The 17978-nt window shown below is 42.7% G+C and overlaps 1 protein-coding gene across 1 annotated transcript in view; it reads left to right on the forward strand.

Annotated features, from left to right (window-relative positions):
- PMPCB (peptidase, mitochondrial processing subunit beta) overlaps positions 1 to 17978 on the forward strand; it is a 221121-nt gene that overhangs the window by 56606 nt on the left and 146537 nt on the right. The window contains exons 3-5 of the mRNA XM_069229689.1: positions 9802 to 9888; positions 11647 to 11776; positions 15108 to 15306. Coding sequence (XP_069085790.1) covers positions 9802 to 9888; positions 11647 to 11776; positions 15108 to 15306 — 416 coding nt within the window. The remainder of the gene's footprint in view (positions 1 to 9801; positions 9889 to 11646; positions 11777 to 15107; positions 15307 to 17978) is intronic.

Consider the following 17978-nt stretch of genomic DNA (forward strand, 5'->3'; position numbering starts at 1 on the left):
TGGGAAAAGTCAGACAGCTGCGGTGTCACTGGATCAGTCTGGAACAAGCAGTAACTGGCAGCCACAGGCAAGTGGCAGACTAACAGTCCGGGTGCACATGTGCCTAATCCGAATTCAAAACTGATGTTAGTAGTAAAAACAATCATTATAATTAAATGAGTCTAGCTCTGTGTAGGGTTTCTGTCTTTTTCCAAATAAGTTGGAGAATGTCGGAAACTGGTCCCTTGTTTGCAGTATCCACCTTCCCCCCAACTATTTGCATGATATCTGATGCTAACTTGACTGAGTGTGTGCTAGGATCCTGCTAACAAGGCTCCAGCACCAGTGTTCTTTCCCTAAACTGTAGTGTTGTCTCCACAGTTAGCACACAGCTAAGTCCCTTGTAAAAGGTACCAGTGGTACCAATGGCTCCCTGATGAAATCGTCAAATTTAATGTGAATGGGATAGCGGCCTTGTAGGAAGCTGGCCTGGTGTGTGGTGGGTACCCAAGGTACTTACACCTTATACCAGATCCAGTTATCCCATATTATGAAAGTGTAGGCAATGTCTGGAAGCCCGGCTCCTTAGAGGTAGCTTTGGATGAGCAGCCAAGGCTTATCTAGGAGACATGCAAAGCTCATGCAAAACCACTGTAGTCACACAGCACTTGAACACATGAAAGAAAAAACTCAGTTGTACAAAAATAAAGGTACTTTATTTTTGGTCACACAATACCACGAAATCCTAGAATGGCAACCCTCCAATAGGAGGTAAGTAAAACACTAATTATATACACTAGTAAACAGCAATAGGCATAGAGAAGGTTATAAAAGAGTGCAAATGTAAATAACCAATTGTGACCCTAGGTGGAGCCCAAACCATATACTTAAAAAATAGAATGCAAACACAGGACCCCCACCTAGGTAAGTGGAATGTGTAGAGGGGAGCTGGAAGTACTAGAAAACCACAGAGGTAAGTAATACAGTACCCCCCAGCAACCAAGAAAGCAAGGAGTAAACCACTGGAATTTCCCCAAACCACCCAAAAGGAAGGAAAAGAAGGAAAGAAGACACCCAGAAAAGACTTCAAGAAACCAGCAGTGGACTCCTGGAGAAGAAGACCTTTGGAGAGAGGAGACCAAGTCCAAAGTGTCAGTGGAGTCCAGAAGGAGTAGGAGCTAACCCACCCAGCTGTGCTTGCAAGAGTTGGTCGACGGTAAGGATGAACAGGTCAGCACTGCAGCCCTGGAGCCGGAGAAGAGTTCCTGATGGATGCAGAAGATGTCCCACGCTGGAGTGAAGATTGCAGACGAGTGTAGGTGCAGGGATTCCAACAACAAGCCTTGGCAAAGGCAAATTCACGGTTAGTGGAAAAGTGGTGCTGCCGGGGACCAGCAAGCCCCAGGAGGACGAGTCACAGGGAACCCCTAGCGACACAGAGGACCCACAGGAGCGGAGGCAGCACCCACAGCAGTACCACAGGATGGGGACACAGAAGTCTCAGAAGGAACCCACGCAGCACTATGGAAAGGGATCCCACGCGGCAGGAGAACACGCAGAGGGCTTTGCATCACAGGAAGAAGTGCTGGGGACTGTAGCTACACATCCCCTGAAGATCCCTTGGTGGAGAGGGAGACAAGCCTTGGAAGCTGCAAGAGACGCAGTGCACAGGGGTACTGTCCTGCTTGAGAAGGCAAAGGTTTACCTCCACCAAAGTTAGACAGCTGGCAGAGAGGACCAAGAGGACTACCCTGGACCACCACCACCCGTGAGGCAGGATCCGCTCAAGATGAGGGGAGAGCCATGCAGCCAGTTGTTGTTGCAGCAGGTGCCCACGGATGCAGGGGAGTGACTCCTTCACTCCAAGGATGATTCCGTGGAAATGTTGCAGTTGCTGACGGGAGCCTTGGAAACAATGTTGAAGAAGAGTTCTTCTTCTTGGAGGCAGATTGTCGGGTCCTGGAGGCTCCATTCACAGTTCCAGAGGCCAGAAGTTAAAGTGAAGGTTGCAGAGGAATCCTGATGGAATCTTGCAAGCCGAATCTGAGGACCCACCCAAGAGAGAGACCCTAAATAGCCCTGAATGGGGGATTGGTCACCTAGCCAGGTAAGCACCTATCAGGAGGGGGCTCTGATGTCACCAGCTTGGCCTGGCCACTCAGATGCTCCCAGAGTTCCCTGCCAACCTTTGAAACAAGATGGCAGAACCCAGGGACCATCTGTAGGAGCTCTGAGCACCACCCCTGGGGTGGTGATGGACGGGGGAGTGGTCACTCCCCTTTCTATTGTCCAATTTCATGCCAGAGCAGGGACTGGAGGTCCCTGAACTGGTGTGGACTGGTTTATGCACAGAGGGCAGCGAATGTTCCCCTTCAAAGCATACCAGTGGCTTGGGGAGGCTACCCCTCCCAAGCCATTTACACTTATTTCCAAAGGGAAAGGGTGTTACCTCTCTCTCCCAAAGGAAATCCTTTGTTCTGCCTTCCTGGGCTTGATCAGATCAAGCCGCAGGAGGGCAGAAACCTATGTGAGGGGTGGCAGCAGTTTGGGCTTCCCAGAAATTCATGAAAGAATGGTGGTAGCAATGCTGGGTGCCCTCTAAGGAGCCCCCATAGTGCATGGACTCACACTTCCAATTCTTGCAACAGTATTGGGATATGATTCTGACATTTTGTGATACCAAAGTTCGGAGTTACCATTATGTAGCTGGACATATGTAGTGACATATGTCCAGTTCACACTTAAAAGGGAGTTCCCGCACTCACAAAGTCCAGAAAAATGGAGCTGGAGTTTGTGGGGGCATCTCTGCTAGTGCAGAGGTGCCCTCACACACATGTACTTGCACCCTGCCCTCTGGGTTAGGAGGGCCTGCGATAGGGGTGGCTTTCAGTGACCTGGGGCAGTTACCTGGTAGTGAAAGGGTGCATGCACCTTTTCACGCAGTCTGCAGTGGCAGGCCTTCAGAACATGGATGGCATAATACTTGGTGCAGCCCATAGGGGATCCCCCTGGTACCACAATGCCCTGGGTACCTATGTACCACATACTAGGGACTTACATGGGGGTACCAGTATGCCAAATGTGGGGTGAAAAAATGGTACAAGTTACCAAGTTAAAAGGGAGAGAGCAGTATCCCAGTGAATGCAGTCAAACACACCGATAACAGGCAGAAAATGGGGGTAACCATGCCAAGAAAGAGGGTTCCTTCCTACAGGTCTGAAGGTAGCACAGCCACTGGTGAATCTATCAGATCGCTAGTTGGTCTGCGATCCAGCGATGTCCCTGTTCCCCTAAAGCTTGTCGCTGTACCCCAGTGGTCCTATGTCGAGCTGACATCTTCTGGACTTCCCGGCTCAGTGGGGCAAGAGGACCACCTCAGCCTAAATGTTGTTTGTTCTTCCGGATCAATTCAACTACTCTTACAGTACTATAGCCATCTCTTGCTGTCCAAGTAGTGGGCCTCTTGCCTTGCAGCTGTGCTTGGGAACCACAGGCACACCACTCATAGCAATAGTCCTGCTCCGACATGAAGTTTCGGATCAGGGTGCAGGTGGCTCAGTCCCCAGTAAGCAGAAGAGCCAGATGGCTACGCAAGGACCCAAAGTAGGGCATGCTGCCTGTAATATGGGTGCCTCCTCCACTCACTACAGGTGCTACAGGCACTGTACACAGACATTCCTACCTCTGCAGGGCTTTCAGCCTTCAGAAGGCTCCGCAGCATCATCTGCAGCAGTTGCACTCAGAGGTTGGACGGGCCACAATCAGAAGCTCCACCAGCATGGAGTACCTAGTCCTCCAAGGCGCTTTGGCAGTCAGGAAGCTGCAGTCCGTTCTTCTGCACCTGCCTCTGGCTTTCCTTGCCGTCCTCTTACTTTCGACACAGCAGACAATCCAGTTCAATTAGCCTGCTTGGAAAGGGCCGGCAATCATCCACTGGACAGGGGGTTCTCCCTCGGTACCAACAATTAGTGACAGTCCTAAGATAACCCAAAGAAGCAGGATAAGTGCCTGTACAGGGCCTGGATGATGCAGAAAAGTGCCTGCTATGCCATTAGCTTCTTTGGCTTGTTTGCCATGCCTTCATTAGGAAGATAGTACATAACCAAAGGTAGTAGCATTTTTCACTCTGCAGTAGTATATTTTGAATAGATATCTCATCATAAGTCTGAGGAGCGGGTGACAATAGCTGATACAAATATTACTCTTTTATCTGTACTGCAGGAATAGAAAAATGACAAGCTTGAAAGGAAATGAAAAGTCGTAAAAAACGCCTGCTTTTGCCAATAAAACATTACATATGTTCAACCATGTATTTCCTTCATTCCAAAATGTCATCCTGGGCGAGAGTGTAGAGTCAATTGTACATGATATGTTTCTGCATATTGCTAGTCAACGTGGTACATATGTTGATGAGATGGCTGCAGGGCTGTAAATTGGTGAGCTCGGTATGGAAGGATTAAGCACAAGTAACACACAGGGCTGAATCACAAAATAATTTTGGAGTGTGCAAAAATGTTTAAAATCGGCTTGGACCTTTAACGCGGGAGCAGGATTTAATGTCCGGTAGAGCCCGCTACGACGGGTTCTAAGGCTATTAGAACATTCTGCCACTAGAGGGCAGAATGTTCTATCATATAAAACAAATTCCTCAGGACGCTGGAGGGGATTACAATCCCCTCAGGCTCCATAAGGCTTTGTTCACAGCTGTTGCTGTGAATAAAGAGAACATTGGAATGTTGACACTCCAGGCTTTTACCAGCCAGTAAAAGCCCAGAGCACTCCATTGTCTGCAATGGGGTTCCCAACATTCCAATGTTCTAATAACTCTTAGATGTCTTTGTGTATTGACCCTGGAATGTCCAACCCCCTGTTAGTGAAAGTGCAAAGAGGGCACATTTTTCCTGTTTGTATTCACTGCATATGAATAGTTTTGAGTACTCTATTCTATTCCAATTTTAGATATTTTGGGGACAATTCACAAAAGCATACAAGAATACGTAAAAGTTCAGTAGTACTACTCTGTTCTTCCAAATGCCTTTGTGCAAAATCCTTTCTAGAGTGCAACCTTTCCCGAACTTTTAATTTTATTTTTTTGCCAAATTTCAAATACACATTACTTGGAACTAGTAGGATGACTTGTTCCCTTTGATTTGATAGTTTAAAGGAAGGCAATAGGGATTCAGATGCAGATTAAAAACCTGATTGCCCATCAAGGGAAGTGCAACACTTTTACTGTGCAGTGGACTACATTTTTGAGATGTAGAAGAGATAAGTATGTGCTATCAATAATGGTACAACATTGTTTATCTCATTATTGTAGAGAGTCTACTAACTTTTCACTGTTCAAGAATCTTGTGTGTAATTGATATAGATGTCATTAAAAAGATGTATTTAGTTCCGTAGAAGTTTGATATTCTGTTTAAATTTATGGGCCCATTCAGTCAACTGATTTGCAGGCTCTACATACATAAGGTTTGAACAAAGGCTTATATATTGCAGCTGAATGAGAAGTAAACGTATAAACTATTTCCTGTTGTTCAAGGGAAGAATTCATCTTTAGTCCTCTTGTACAATATTACTTTGCAGTATATTTGTAAATCTGCAGCACAGAGTTCTGTACATAATTTAAGTGGGCTTTGTCTGCTGGATTCGGCAATCAGGGCAGTCTGCAAAAAGGGGAGGGGAAGCCTTTCTCCGGGAAAAGCCTTTCTCGTGGTCTTGTCTTACTTTCTCACCACTTTTAACTGTAGTATAGCTTGCTACTCAATTCAAAGAACATTCTTTTGGCAAACGAAAAGTTGTATTAGTTATAAGAATGCTTATTACACACGTTGCTTAACCTTCCTAAAAAGGAGGGACGGTTTCTCAAATGGGCTGTTCTGACATGAAGTTTGGTTACATTGAAATCAAACGGATTTTGAACATTCGGTCATTGTGACTCAAATTGCAAAAAGAACCCTGCAGGTGCCATCATTTGTGAATGAATACATTGTAAAGTCTTTTCTAGTTGCAGCAATAAGATGATTGTTTAACGGGCATCTTTTCCCAAACATTAGTACAGGTATGGAGCTTCATACTATTATTTACATTGGAGTCACTTTAGGCTGCCAGAGTATCCTCATAAAAGCCTCACTAAGGTTTACAAACTCATTAAACCTGAACAGTTAAATTTTTTTTGCAAATTGTTTTAATTTATATTTTCCATTTTAGGAAATATAGCACTATATTATTAGCAATGGTCTGATCCAGTTGAAATTCCAGCAGTATTATTGATGGTGTATTCCCCCAGTTTAGACTCCCTCAGCCCCTTCCCCCTGGCACTTCCCTGCCCCATGTAGGAAACTGGACTTCTTTGCAGATGTCCCCCCATGTTTAGCCCCCTTTATGACTATTAGATTCTTGTTTTCAACTCTGACTTTGCACTGAGGCCTGCCAATCAGACCTCAGTGCCAGTGCTTTCCATGTGTGCCATGTGAAAGTCACTGCATGTATTATATGTAAGTCACCCTTACAGCAGGTTTTAAGAGCCCTAAGGCAGGGTTCATTATAATACCTGTTCTCCTCTTGAACAGCACAAAACACACAGTTCCCAGTGCTGCAGATCGAGGAAACCGACGTCTTTGGTGTCCCTGAGACTTCCAACAGGAGGCAAGCTCTACTCCAAGCCCATGGAGAATTTTCTCAAGCAGGACACATAGCAAAGTTCACCCTTTGTACTCAGAAGTAGCAACTGCAGGCCAGTCCAGCAAAGCAACACAGAAAAGGGTCATCCTTCAGCTCTTCTCCTGGGCAGAGGTTCCTCTTGATTCCAGAAAGATTCTAAATGTCTGGGGTTTTGGGTCTTCTTCTTATACCCAGTTCTGCCTTTGAAGTTGGCAAACTTCAAAGCAAAGTCTCAAGTGTTTGCAAGATCCTTCCTTGTCTAGGCCAGGCCCCAGACACTAGCCAGGGGGTCAGAGACGGCATAGTGTGAGGGCAGGCACAGTCCTTTAAGGTGTGGGTGACCACTCCTCCCCTCCAGCACAGATGGCTAATCAAGATATGCAGGCTACACCCCACCCCCCTTTGTGTCACTGTCTAGGGGAGAGGTGTGAACAGCCCAACTGTCAAACTGACCCAGATAGACAATCCACAAACAGACAGTCACAGAATGGTATAAGCAAGAAAATGCCTACTTTCTAAAAGTGTCATTTTCAAACAGATAATTTAAAAACCAAGTTCAGAGACCCTAAACTCCAGATTTTTATCTGCTCTCAAAGGGAATCTGCGCTTTAAGGATATTTAAAGGCAGCCCCCATGTTAACCTATAAGAGAGAGAGGCCTTGCACAGTGAAAAACTAATTTGGCAGTTTTTTACTGTTAGGACATATAAAACATACTAGTATATGTCCTACCTTAAACATACACTGCACCCTGCCCATGGGGCTACTTTGGGCCTAACGTAGGGGTGCCTTACATGTAGTAAAAGGGAAGGTTGAGGCCTGGCAAGTGGGTACACTTGCCAAGTCGAATTGGCAGTTTAAAACTGCACACACAGACACTGCAGTGGCAGGTCTGAGCCATGTTTACAGGGCTGCTAATGTGGGTGGCATAACCAGTGCTGCAGGCCCACTAGTAGCATTTGATTTACAGACCCTGGGCACCTCTAGTGCACTTAACTAGTAAATCAAATATGCCAATCATGGATAACTCAATCAACAGTACAATTTTTATAGGGAGCACTTGCACTTTAGCACTGATTACCAGTGGTAAAGTGCACAGAGACAATAAACCAGCAAAGACAGACCTAAAAAAATAGGAGGAAGAAGGCAAAAGTTTGGGGATAACCCTGCAAAAAGGGCCATTTCAACAGCGATCATAAGTAGCCCATTGACTACTACCGTTCACTCCTCTTTAAACCCCTAAATTCAGTACCTTGGAGCCCCCCCCCCCCCCCTCACCCCCCCTGAGACCAGAAACTCCGATTTGTTGGACCAACAAAGAAGGACACAGAAGAAATGTGAAAAGCAAGAACTGAGGAGCAGCAACTGACTTGGCCTTAACCCGTCCTCGACAGGTCTGCCAAAGTCAACTCTTCCTACAGTTGCTCTGCCTGCAAAAACCTGGGAGAACTGCCAGCACTTCAAGGAACTACCAGCATCTCCCATGGATTTGATGAGGTTGTTCCCTCCCCAAATACCCCGCAGATACCCAAGAAGAACCTTGAGAGCTGCTGCCCGTGGAAAACCCAAAAGCAAAAAGTGCCACTTCACTAAGCCCCCAAAGCCCGAGTTGAAGTGAGCCAACGAGGTGCTGAGACCTTCCAGAGCCTCACCTTGGGTTTGGCCAGATTGGTCCCACAGTCACTACCTGCAGCCTCTTATGTGTAGTAACCAAGAACTGCTGAGTCTTCACAACGTGACCCTACCGGACAAAGCACCACTGCACATGTGCCCCAGCCTGAGTTGCTGTGGACCGATGGTGGCTTTATGTGCTCAAGACCCTTGAGACCTGAACTTCACCTTTGAGTTCAGCCTGACTGGTCACCCAGTCCACACTTGCATCATCTTTTTACCCAGGACCATTTCCCTGTAAAGTGAACAGGACACCTGACGCTGTAAAGCACCTCTGCTCCCTGTTGATCCAGGTCCTCCCGAAGTGACCTGTTGGTGCTGCCTTGGACCTTGCCCCATACTTACCTTAACTCCAGAAGAACAGTCCTATACGTTGTTGCTAAATGCTCGAATGCAGTATATATTTATTTTTCCATAGTTTAAACTTAAGGCACCTGACGCTGAAAAGCACCTCTGCACCCAGATGCCACAGAGCCAGCCGAGGTGACCTGTTGGTCCTGCCTTGGACCTGGCCCCATACTTACCTTAGTTCCAGAAGATTGGTCATGTAAGTCACTGCCAAGTATCCGTTTGAAGTGTATTTGCCTTTTTCTCATAGGGTAATGATACTTCCTTGGAATCGATACAAGTGTATTTTATTGTGAATTAAAAATGTATAACTCAAAAAGTACTTACCCGATTACAATGATCTTGGTATCTACATTTATATAAAAATATTTATTTTTATAAATTGGTGTTGGATTTCTTTTTTTTGTGTGTCTAGCTTACTGGCTGTGTCTGCATAAATGCCTAACACTAACCTCTAAGCCTAAACTGCTCTCCCACACTACTACATAAAGAGAGTATTTAGAATTATTATTTTAACCCCTGTCAGCCAGTAAGGGTCCCCTGTAATATCTGCATAGTGTACCCCTACATTGCTACACTACATAGATAGCCAACTTCCTACACCGCATCCTCAACTTTTCAGACTTTTTCACACCTTCCCCTCAGGCATATGAAACCTGAACAGTTTACAATTGAAAGTCTGTGTTATGGTCTACTTGGTGATGTGAGGTTACTCCATCATTGCGACAGTGAAGCCTAAGTAACTGTCAAGCCTTTGGAGTATTCTACCGCTGTAACCTTTTATCTCGTTTCAGAATGCACCTATTAAATGGAATATTATGTTTGTCAGAGATTTAAATAAATGTTTTTAAAGCACCATATGCAGGGTCTTCACTGCTTCCTTTGTAATTTTTTCATGTATTTGATTTGCTGTGAAACTGGACTCAAGCAAGAATATCTGCTGTGATTGGGTATACTATATGTCTTAATATTAACTGGCACCTTCGAACTTTGAGAGAAATCATTGGAAAGCCAAACTTGAAGATGTAGTGGAGTTATACACCTGTATGGACATAAATAATAACAAGAAATGGAGCAGGGATAAGTGGCTCCTAACAGTTGTACATTTTCCATTTTTGATGTCTACTTTTTGTTTTTCTAGGTTGGGCTTTGGATAGATGCTGGAAGCAGATATGAAAACCAGTTGAACAATGGAACTGCACACTTTCTTGAGCACATGGCTTTCAAGGTGAGCACTACAACTGTTCACTGCAGAAGTTTTCACTTTGACTTGCTGAGCATTTTATTACATCATGGGTAGTCTTCAGCCTCTTTGGACAGCTGTTATTTACCCACTGATGAAACTCTAATAATGTTTGTAATACAATGTTTGTCATGCTTTTATCAAAGTTTGAATGGTAGATTGGGTAATATCCTGGGATTTTCAGATTACACATGTATTTGTGTAACAGCTATATTAATTTATTGATCAATTTTAGCATTGTAATCTGTAGTAGTCTTTTCTTGACTCGTCAGTCACCTCTGCCCATGAGTCTTCAATGTCCTACCCCTCTCTCCCCCCACCAGTTCCACATTCGGTTCCATTCATACCTCACAGTATTACAAAAAAATCACTAGCACTCACTGATAACAAAGCATCTCCCACATGTATGTTGTTAAATTTATTAATCTCCAAGATCTTAATCTGTGTCATTTGTGAATACACCTCAAATACCTTAATAAATATTCACTCATACCTTCACTGAGAGTATGGCCGACATACCCTCCATCACAATCTGTTCCTTCTACCTCTTGTATATTGACAGATTCTCCAGTATTGCACTGCGAGTTTGTCAGTGCTCTCAAACCATGTTTTTTCACTTACTGTTTGTGACCTACCTCATTTGCATATAAGCAGACGGGTAAAGAGAGATGGTTTCTGCTAAGTGGCCATTTTTTTTCCTCACAAATATCATACAAGTCTTTACTAGTCATTTTAACTAATTCTAGAAAACAATAAATATCAGAGCCTAGCCTCTTTCAGGACTTAATTCTGTACTCGAAAATAATGAGGAGGCTGCCAGAACTCCTCTAAAGCAATTAAATTCAATAGGGTCATCAGTCCTTTAAATCAATTAAGATTTTCTTTCCAGTGATAGTAAAAAGCTGCACATTCCCCCTGTTCTTCTATCCTATGTGCTTTCCTTCCTAATCCCCAATAATGCGCCTTTTTTTCACGTACATCATATTCAAATGTTCTCTTAATCACCCTTGTTCTAAGGAAACTATTCTCTATTTGAGCCGCCTCTCCTTATAATCCAAGCCTTTAATCACTTTAATAAATTTGGCTGTCTCTTTGAATGTTTTCAAATTCATTAACAGCCCTTTTCATATGTTGTACCAAAAACTGAGCATGATACTCTAAAAAAAGATTGACTAAAACATTGTATGCATATTAAATAATGTTCATCTCTGACTTTCCATGTCTTTTTTTGCAGTTCAATGCACTTTGTTGTTCTGCATTTGTTATCCTAAAGCTTTTTGCAGCACTCATGTGGACGAAACCTTTCTCCTTCTAATCATCCCTCAGTGATTTATAAAAGTGTTTAAAAAAAAAAAACAAGCCAAATACACAAAATCACATGAAAACCTAGTATGAGTAGCACTCTTAATGTGTGCTGTTTGCTGTAGAACAGAAAGTAGGAAATTAAGTAAAAAAGGTTTAAATCACTCAAACGTTGACTTTATTGGCCTGTACATGTTTCAGTTATTCTTGTTCTGCAATAATATTTTACAGGGTCATAAATATGTTGGCTTTTTCTACATAATTTACTTGTAATCATTATAAATTCATCAATGGGTGATGCAGGAGTGTTTTTTGTGGCTCTATCTGTGTTTTACTGTGTGGTATTAATGCAATAAGTGGAAACAATACAAATGGATGTACAAGTGTTAAAAAATAATTTTGTGCTATGTCTGTTGCTAAAATATTTTTTGCTCCTACCAGGGCACCAAAAAGAGGTCCCAGTTAGACTTGGAACTTGAGATTGAGAACATGGGAGCCCACCTCAATGCCTACACATCGAGAGAACAGACTGTGTACTATGCAAAGTCGTTCTCTAAAGACTTACCAAGAGGTAATCAACCAATTTTTGACACATTTATATTAATAGATTTGTTTAATTAAAATATATATCAACCCACATAGTACTTGGGTGGTAAATAAACTACACTCATCAGCTTTATTAGCATTTTGGTTAATAATTATGCTCTGACAGTAATGTTTAATTTCAGAAATGCCACTTGTTCCGGATGTCAACAGGGCCAAATGGTATGCGACCTCACTTTCTGTGATGTTGTCCATTAGGGTGCAAGGGGGTTGTATGATGTCACTTCAGCAGCCATTTGTGTTGTTTTGTTCCTCAGTGTATTTATATCCCAGATTTTTTATGTGCCACAGTCACTAGTTCTTGGACTAGGGGTCTCCAACCTTTCTGTACAGGGAGTGCAGAATTATTAGGCAAATTAGTATTTTGACCACATCATCCTCTTTATGCATGTTGTCTTACTCTAAGCTGTATAGGCTCGAAAGCCTACTACCAATTAAGCATATTAGGTGATGTGCATCTCTGTAATGAGAAGGGGTGTGGTCTAATGACATCAACACCCTATATCAGGTGTGCATAATTATTAGGCAACTTCCTTTCCTTTGGCAAAATGGGTCAAAAGAAGGACTTGACAGGCTCAGAAAAGTCAAAAATAGTGAGAGATCTTGCAGAGGGATGCAGCACTCTTAAAATTGCAAAGCTTCTGAAGCGTGATCATCGAACAATCAAGCGTTTCATTCAAAATAGTCAACAGGGTCGCAAGAAGCGTGTGGAAAAACCAAGGCGCAAAATAACTGCCCATGAACTGAGAAAAGTCAAGCGTGCAGCTGCCACGATGCCACTTGCCACCAGTTTGGCCATATTTCAGAGCTGCAACATCACTGGAGTGCAATACTCAAAGACATGGCCAAGGTAAGAAAGGCTGAAAGACGACCACCACTGAACAAGACACACAAGCTGAAACGTCAAGACTGGGCCAAGAAATATCTCAAGACTGATTTTTCTAAGGTTTTATGGACTGATGAAATGAGAGTGAGTCTTGATGGGCCAGATGGATGGGCCCGTGGCTGGATTGGTAAAGGGCAGAGAGCTCCAGTCCGACTCAGACGCCAGCAAGGTGGAGGTGGAGTACTGGTTTGGGCTGGTATCATCAAAGATGAGCTTGTGGGGCCTTTTCGGGTTGAGGATGGAGTCAAGCTCAACTCCCAGTCCTACTGCCAGTTCCTGGAAGACACCTTCTTCAAGCAGTGGTACAGGAAGAAGCCTGCATCCTTCAAGAAAAACATGATTTTCATGCAGGACAATGCTCCATCACATGCGTCCAAGTACTCCACAGCGTGGCTGGCAAGAAAGGGTATAAAAGAAGGAAATCTAATGACATGGCCTCCTTGTTCACCTGATCTGAACCCCATTGAGAACCTGTGGTCCATCATCAAATGTGAGATTTACAAGGAGGGAAAACAGTACACCTCTCTGAACAGTGTCTGGGAGGCTGTGGTTGCTGCTGCACGCAATGTTGATGGTGAACAGATCAAAACACTGACAGAATCCATGGATGGCAGGCTTTTGAGTGTCCTTGCAAAGAAAGGTGGCTATATTGGTCACTGATTTTGTTTTGTTTTTGAATGTCAGAAATGTATATTTGTGAATGTTGAGATGTTATATTGGTTTCACTGGTAATAATAAATAATTGAAATGGGTATATATATTTTTTTGTTAAGTTGCCTAATAATTATGCACAGTAATAGTCACCTGCACACACAGATATCCCCCTAACATAGCTAAAACTAAAAACAAAATAAAAACTACTTCCAAAAATATTCAGCTTTGCTATTAATGAGTTTTTTGGGTTCATTGAGAACATGGTTGTTGTTCAATAATAAAATTAATCCTCAAAAATACAACTTGCCTAATAATTCTGCACTCCCTGTAGTGAGAGCTACTTCTGATCTGTGAAAGTCATTGTGAGTGACTAGAGGTTAAGCAAATTCTACATTGTTATCAGAAACCCCACACCCAGCTTAATTGACTTTAAGCCTCATGTTCACAGAGCCAGATGGTTTGAACAAAATATTTTTGCTAGAGGCACTATAACAGGACTAACGTGTGCCAGTAAAAGCATGGTCTAAGGGGATGTATGAACATACATGGATATGAATGGGATATATGTGTACAGGTGAATGAGAGACTGTGTGTATATAGTTGTGGCTCAGGACATACCTTTCGCCATATGTGGCACTGTTAATGTATAACACAAACATACAAACATTTTTTTTTTTTTTTTTTTATGGGAGAAACTTAAAGTACAGAAAAATGTGCAAACATGTTCAGAATATGAAACTTTTTTTCTGCACTTTAAATGTCTTCTGCTTAAAATAATGGCTGTATTTTTCTCTTATAAAAATTCCACCTTGTTGAGAAAATTAAACTAAAGAGTTAATTTTCCATAAAACTCATCATTTACATTTCCTCTAATTTCCAAATGTCACACTTACGAACACTAGGCATCTTGCTCCCCAGTGGCCTGCAGACATGGTGCCATATTTATAACCGAAAAATACATTTGTTTAAATGGGAGGAATTTTAAGAGAAGAAACATGCTTCATGAAACATTAAGATATAATTGGATTAAGTAAAATTGGGGAAAGACATGAAGACTTGATGCTTCACAGAAAATGTTTTCTTCACTTTAAATTTCTCCGATTTAAAAAAATACTATTTTCAGTTATAAATGTGGCACAGTGTCCACTGGGAGCAAAAGGCCTGCTGCTTGTAAATGTAACACTTTGAACTGTGAGAAAATTAAAATGGAGAGTTAATCATAAATGTAACTGTTCATTTTTATGTTCTCCTATTGGAATGCATTCAGAAACATCATTTTATTCTCCCACTCCAGTATTAAGTCAACAAGGACTTTTATTTACCAGTTAAAAACTTTAGTGCTTCAGTTCTTCTGTGCCCTTACCTGGCCCATCAACGTGACTGAGCACTTCTTGTTATCAGGCCCTGCTATCTGCAGCCTAATGATAATAATGTAAAGTAAAAACAGCCTTCCCTTTACTTTAGAAGGAAAAAGGAGAACAAGTGATAGTTTAAAAATTACCTCAAGCCTGGGAGATACTCTGAAGGTGCCTAGTTTTTACTGGTAGCTCGCGATTAGCTGGTTGGAGACACTTCGAGTGATTAACAGCCAGCCTCTGGAAGAAGGAAGTTGGAACACTCACTGCCTTCGCGCATGTATGAGCAGAAATTACTGTCCAGGGTCAACTGAGCACAGGAAGCATCACCAGAAAAATATTTTTTCGAAATGCACAGTAAAAATGTGTTTGCAAAATGTTAAACTCTTTGCATTTCCCTCTAGCTGTAGAGATTCTCGCAGATATTACTCAAAACAGCACATTGGGAGAAGCAGAGATCGAGCGTGAGAGAGGTGTTATCCTTAGGGAAATGCAAGAAGTGGAAACAAACCTACAGGAAGTTGTTTTTGATTATCTCCATGCTACAGCTTATCACAGCACAGCACTTGGGCGAACCATCCTTGGTCCTACTGAAAACATCAAGTAAGTTTATCAGAGTCTTTAAAAAATAAAGAAGATTTAAGATGTTAATTTGTTTGTTTTAAAAGGTTTGCTTTGTAGGATTCACATTTTTTGTTCTTGAATACTTGTGAGATTAAGTTGTTAACACAAAGATAAGTTACTATTAAGTTAACATCACCATCCCCCTTGTTGAGAAAAAAACATTTTGTTGCTCACGTTTTGATATTAGGTAACTTATCTATTCTGTAAGATGTATTCTTTGTACTTTTAGAACAGTTTTGACCTTGTGTACTTGGACTCTACAAATCCACTTGCCTTGTAGGTTTTCTAAAATGTAAATTATTACACATTACAAGAGTACTTATTTTCTTCACCTGAGAATGATGAAAGGTTGTTTAAATTACATTTGATCCAGGTTTGGGCAACATCGGCCTCTCCACAGTAGCGGATGTGTGGGACATAAGTGTAATGGTGCCCTTTGCCTTCCTGTGAACAGACCATAGCATGCCAGAGTCTCAGTAGTTTAGATATGAGCAATTGAATCACGCCCTCTAACAGTCTGTGCCTCTAGAGGAGGTTACATACGAAGATACCCCATGATAAAGGAGACTGCTTGAAGAGCGGATAAATAAGAAACTGATCTCGCTGACAAGTGGCACCATCACGTGCAATACTGAACCCCCTCTGTAGAAATTGTTAGGTACATGGGAGAGGGATATTGGCAATCTTGAAGAGTAAGACTGGCGGGCGGCTCTGCGGTTCCCAGCGGAGGTGGCTGTTAATGCTAGTTTTCACCTAATGCAGATAAAGGTTTACACAGTGTAGTTTATTACACATGCACAGTTCTGCACAAGATTGGCAGTGTGGAGGATTTAAGCTTCCTTCGTGGATGTGGGCTGGAAGGCACATTCTTCCACACACTCTGGAGCTGCACCTATGTGGAGGCAGTGAGATGATCCCTAAAAGGGGCAATGGGGAAGTCACTTGAGTAACATCCCTGGCTAGCACACCTGGGTACATGGGGACCAATGGCTCTATCAGAAAATGTTGGTAAACCTGGAATTTTTGTGAGCAAAGCATGACATTGCAAAAAGGTTCGGATCTGGGACTCCCCCACAACTACATGACTGGGAGATGGGAATGGAATATTGCAGGGTGATGGAGTGTGATGTCTGTGAGGGATGAGGCTGCCTAAAGAAATTTGGGGAAATTTGGGATAACTTGGGAACGGGTAGTGATGAAAAACTTGGGTGAGCAGGACACGCACACCAACAATATTGCTGGGAGGATGAGTGAGCCTACACGAAAGACATGTATGAACATAACATGAGTTGGAATGATGGGGTAAGGGAATGAATGTATGGGCAGGGGGTAACAATGTGGGTACTCTGTTTCATAAATATTCTGAGCCTGATTTGAACTTCGACATGGTCAAGGAACTAATATTGTTTAGTCAATGTTTAATCTGTATGTTTTATAAAAAAAAAAAACATATTCCCCCCCCCCCCCCCCAAAAAAAAAAAAAAAACCAAATACATTGGATTCAAGCATGCACATTCTCTGTAGAGGGCTCTGTGAACTTGGGTAAATAAATCTTGGATTGTGGGTTAGTAGTTCTAAATGTAATGACCATCTCTGTGTAAATCTTCCATCTCTAAATTTCACTGCTTTGGATGCCAGCTTGATGTTTTTGCCAGTTTACATTAATAGAAGAAAATACCAATTGAAAACAAAAGTGCTAGGAATGCATCCCCTCAACATCAACTGCATCACACAAAAATACTACCAGTGTGAGGAATGTTTTAACTTGCAATGATGCCAACATGACTGTTGCACTAAAATTGGTAGAACAGGAGTTTCAGTAGCATAGCTGATGGGTTTAGCTCCATGGATGATCGAGATAAAGGCTATGTTGATGTAATGGTCATCTGGATGCAGTGGCACTCGTGAGAGCAGCATAACAACAGTCATAGGACTCTTGTTATTGGAACAAGACTGCTGGATTTGGATGTCAGCACCCCCGCTTGTGGGTGACTTAGTCAATTCCACACTATTTGGTAGCTGTTGGCCTAACCCTTTTGGCTAGCTAGCAGCACCTCACCCAAACATAAAAAGCAAAGGTGATTTGTGACAGCCTGACACATGGCACTCTGTGACCCCCTCAGAGAAGTCATAGTCGACAAATCTTACCTTTTTCTCTCGTTAGCAAAGGTCTCGTACACACACCCCTAGGCAAAAGGAAGAGATGCCAGATAGTTTTCAATCTATGATAAAATATGAGACGCAATTATTAGGAAGATAAGATATAGTACATCTAGTAGGATTGTTACAGTCAGTAAAAAATAAATAAAACAACCCAAGCATACTGGAGTAAACATGTGCATGGGAATCCTCCCAAACACCTAGCCTCTAAGCGAGAGCATGCGATGATAGCCTATATCTGCCAGTACTTAGTCCATGGAATGAACACCCACCCCCATTACCTGAAAAGGTCTGCCCTCTTTCTCTGTGGCTGGTTGCAGACACAGGGCTGAGGACAGCAAAGTAGCAGTGAAATGGCATACATGGTGGATGGATCTGCTGGCTGGAATGATCTCTCTAACCTTCTTTGGCCCGTGTGATGTTTTTATAATAAAACATGTTTGTGTTCTGAGAAACAGGACTGATGTGCTCTTGTGTCTTAAGTGCTGGGC

The sequence above is a fragment of the Pleurodeles waltl genome, chromosome 4_1 (assembly GCF_031143425.1).
Source record: "Pleurodeles waltl isolate 20211129_DDA chromosome 4_1, aPleWal1.hap1.20221129, whole genome shotgun sequence".
Taxonomy (NCBI): domain Eukaryota; kingdom Metazoa; phylum Chordata; class Amphibia; order Caudata; family Salamandridae; genus Pleurodeles; species Pleurodeles waltl.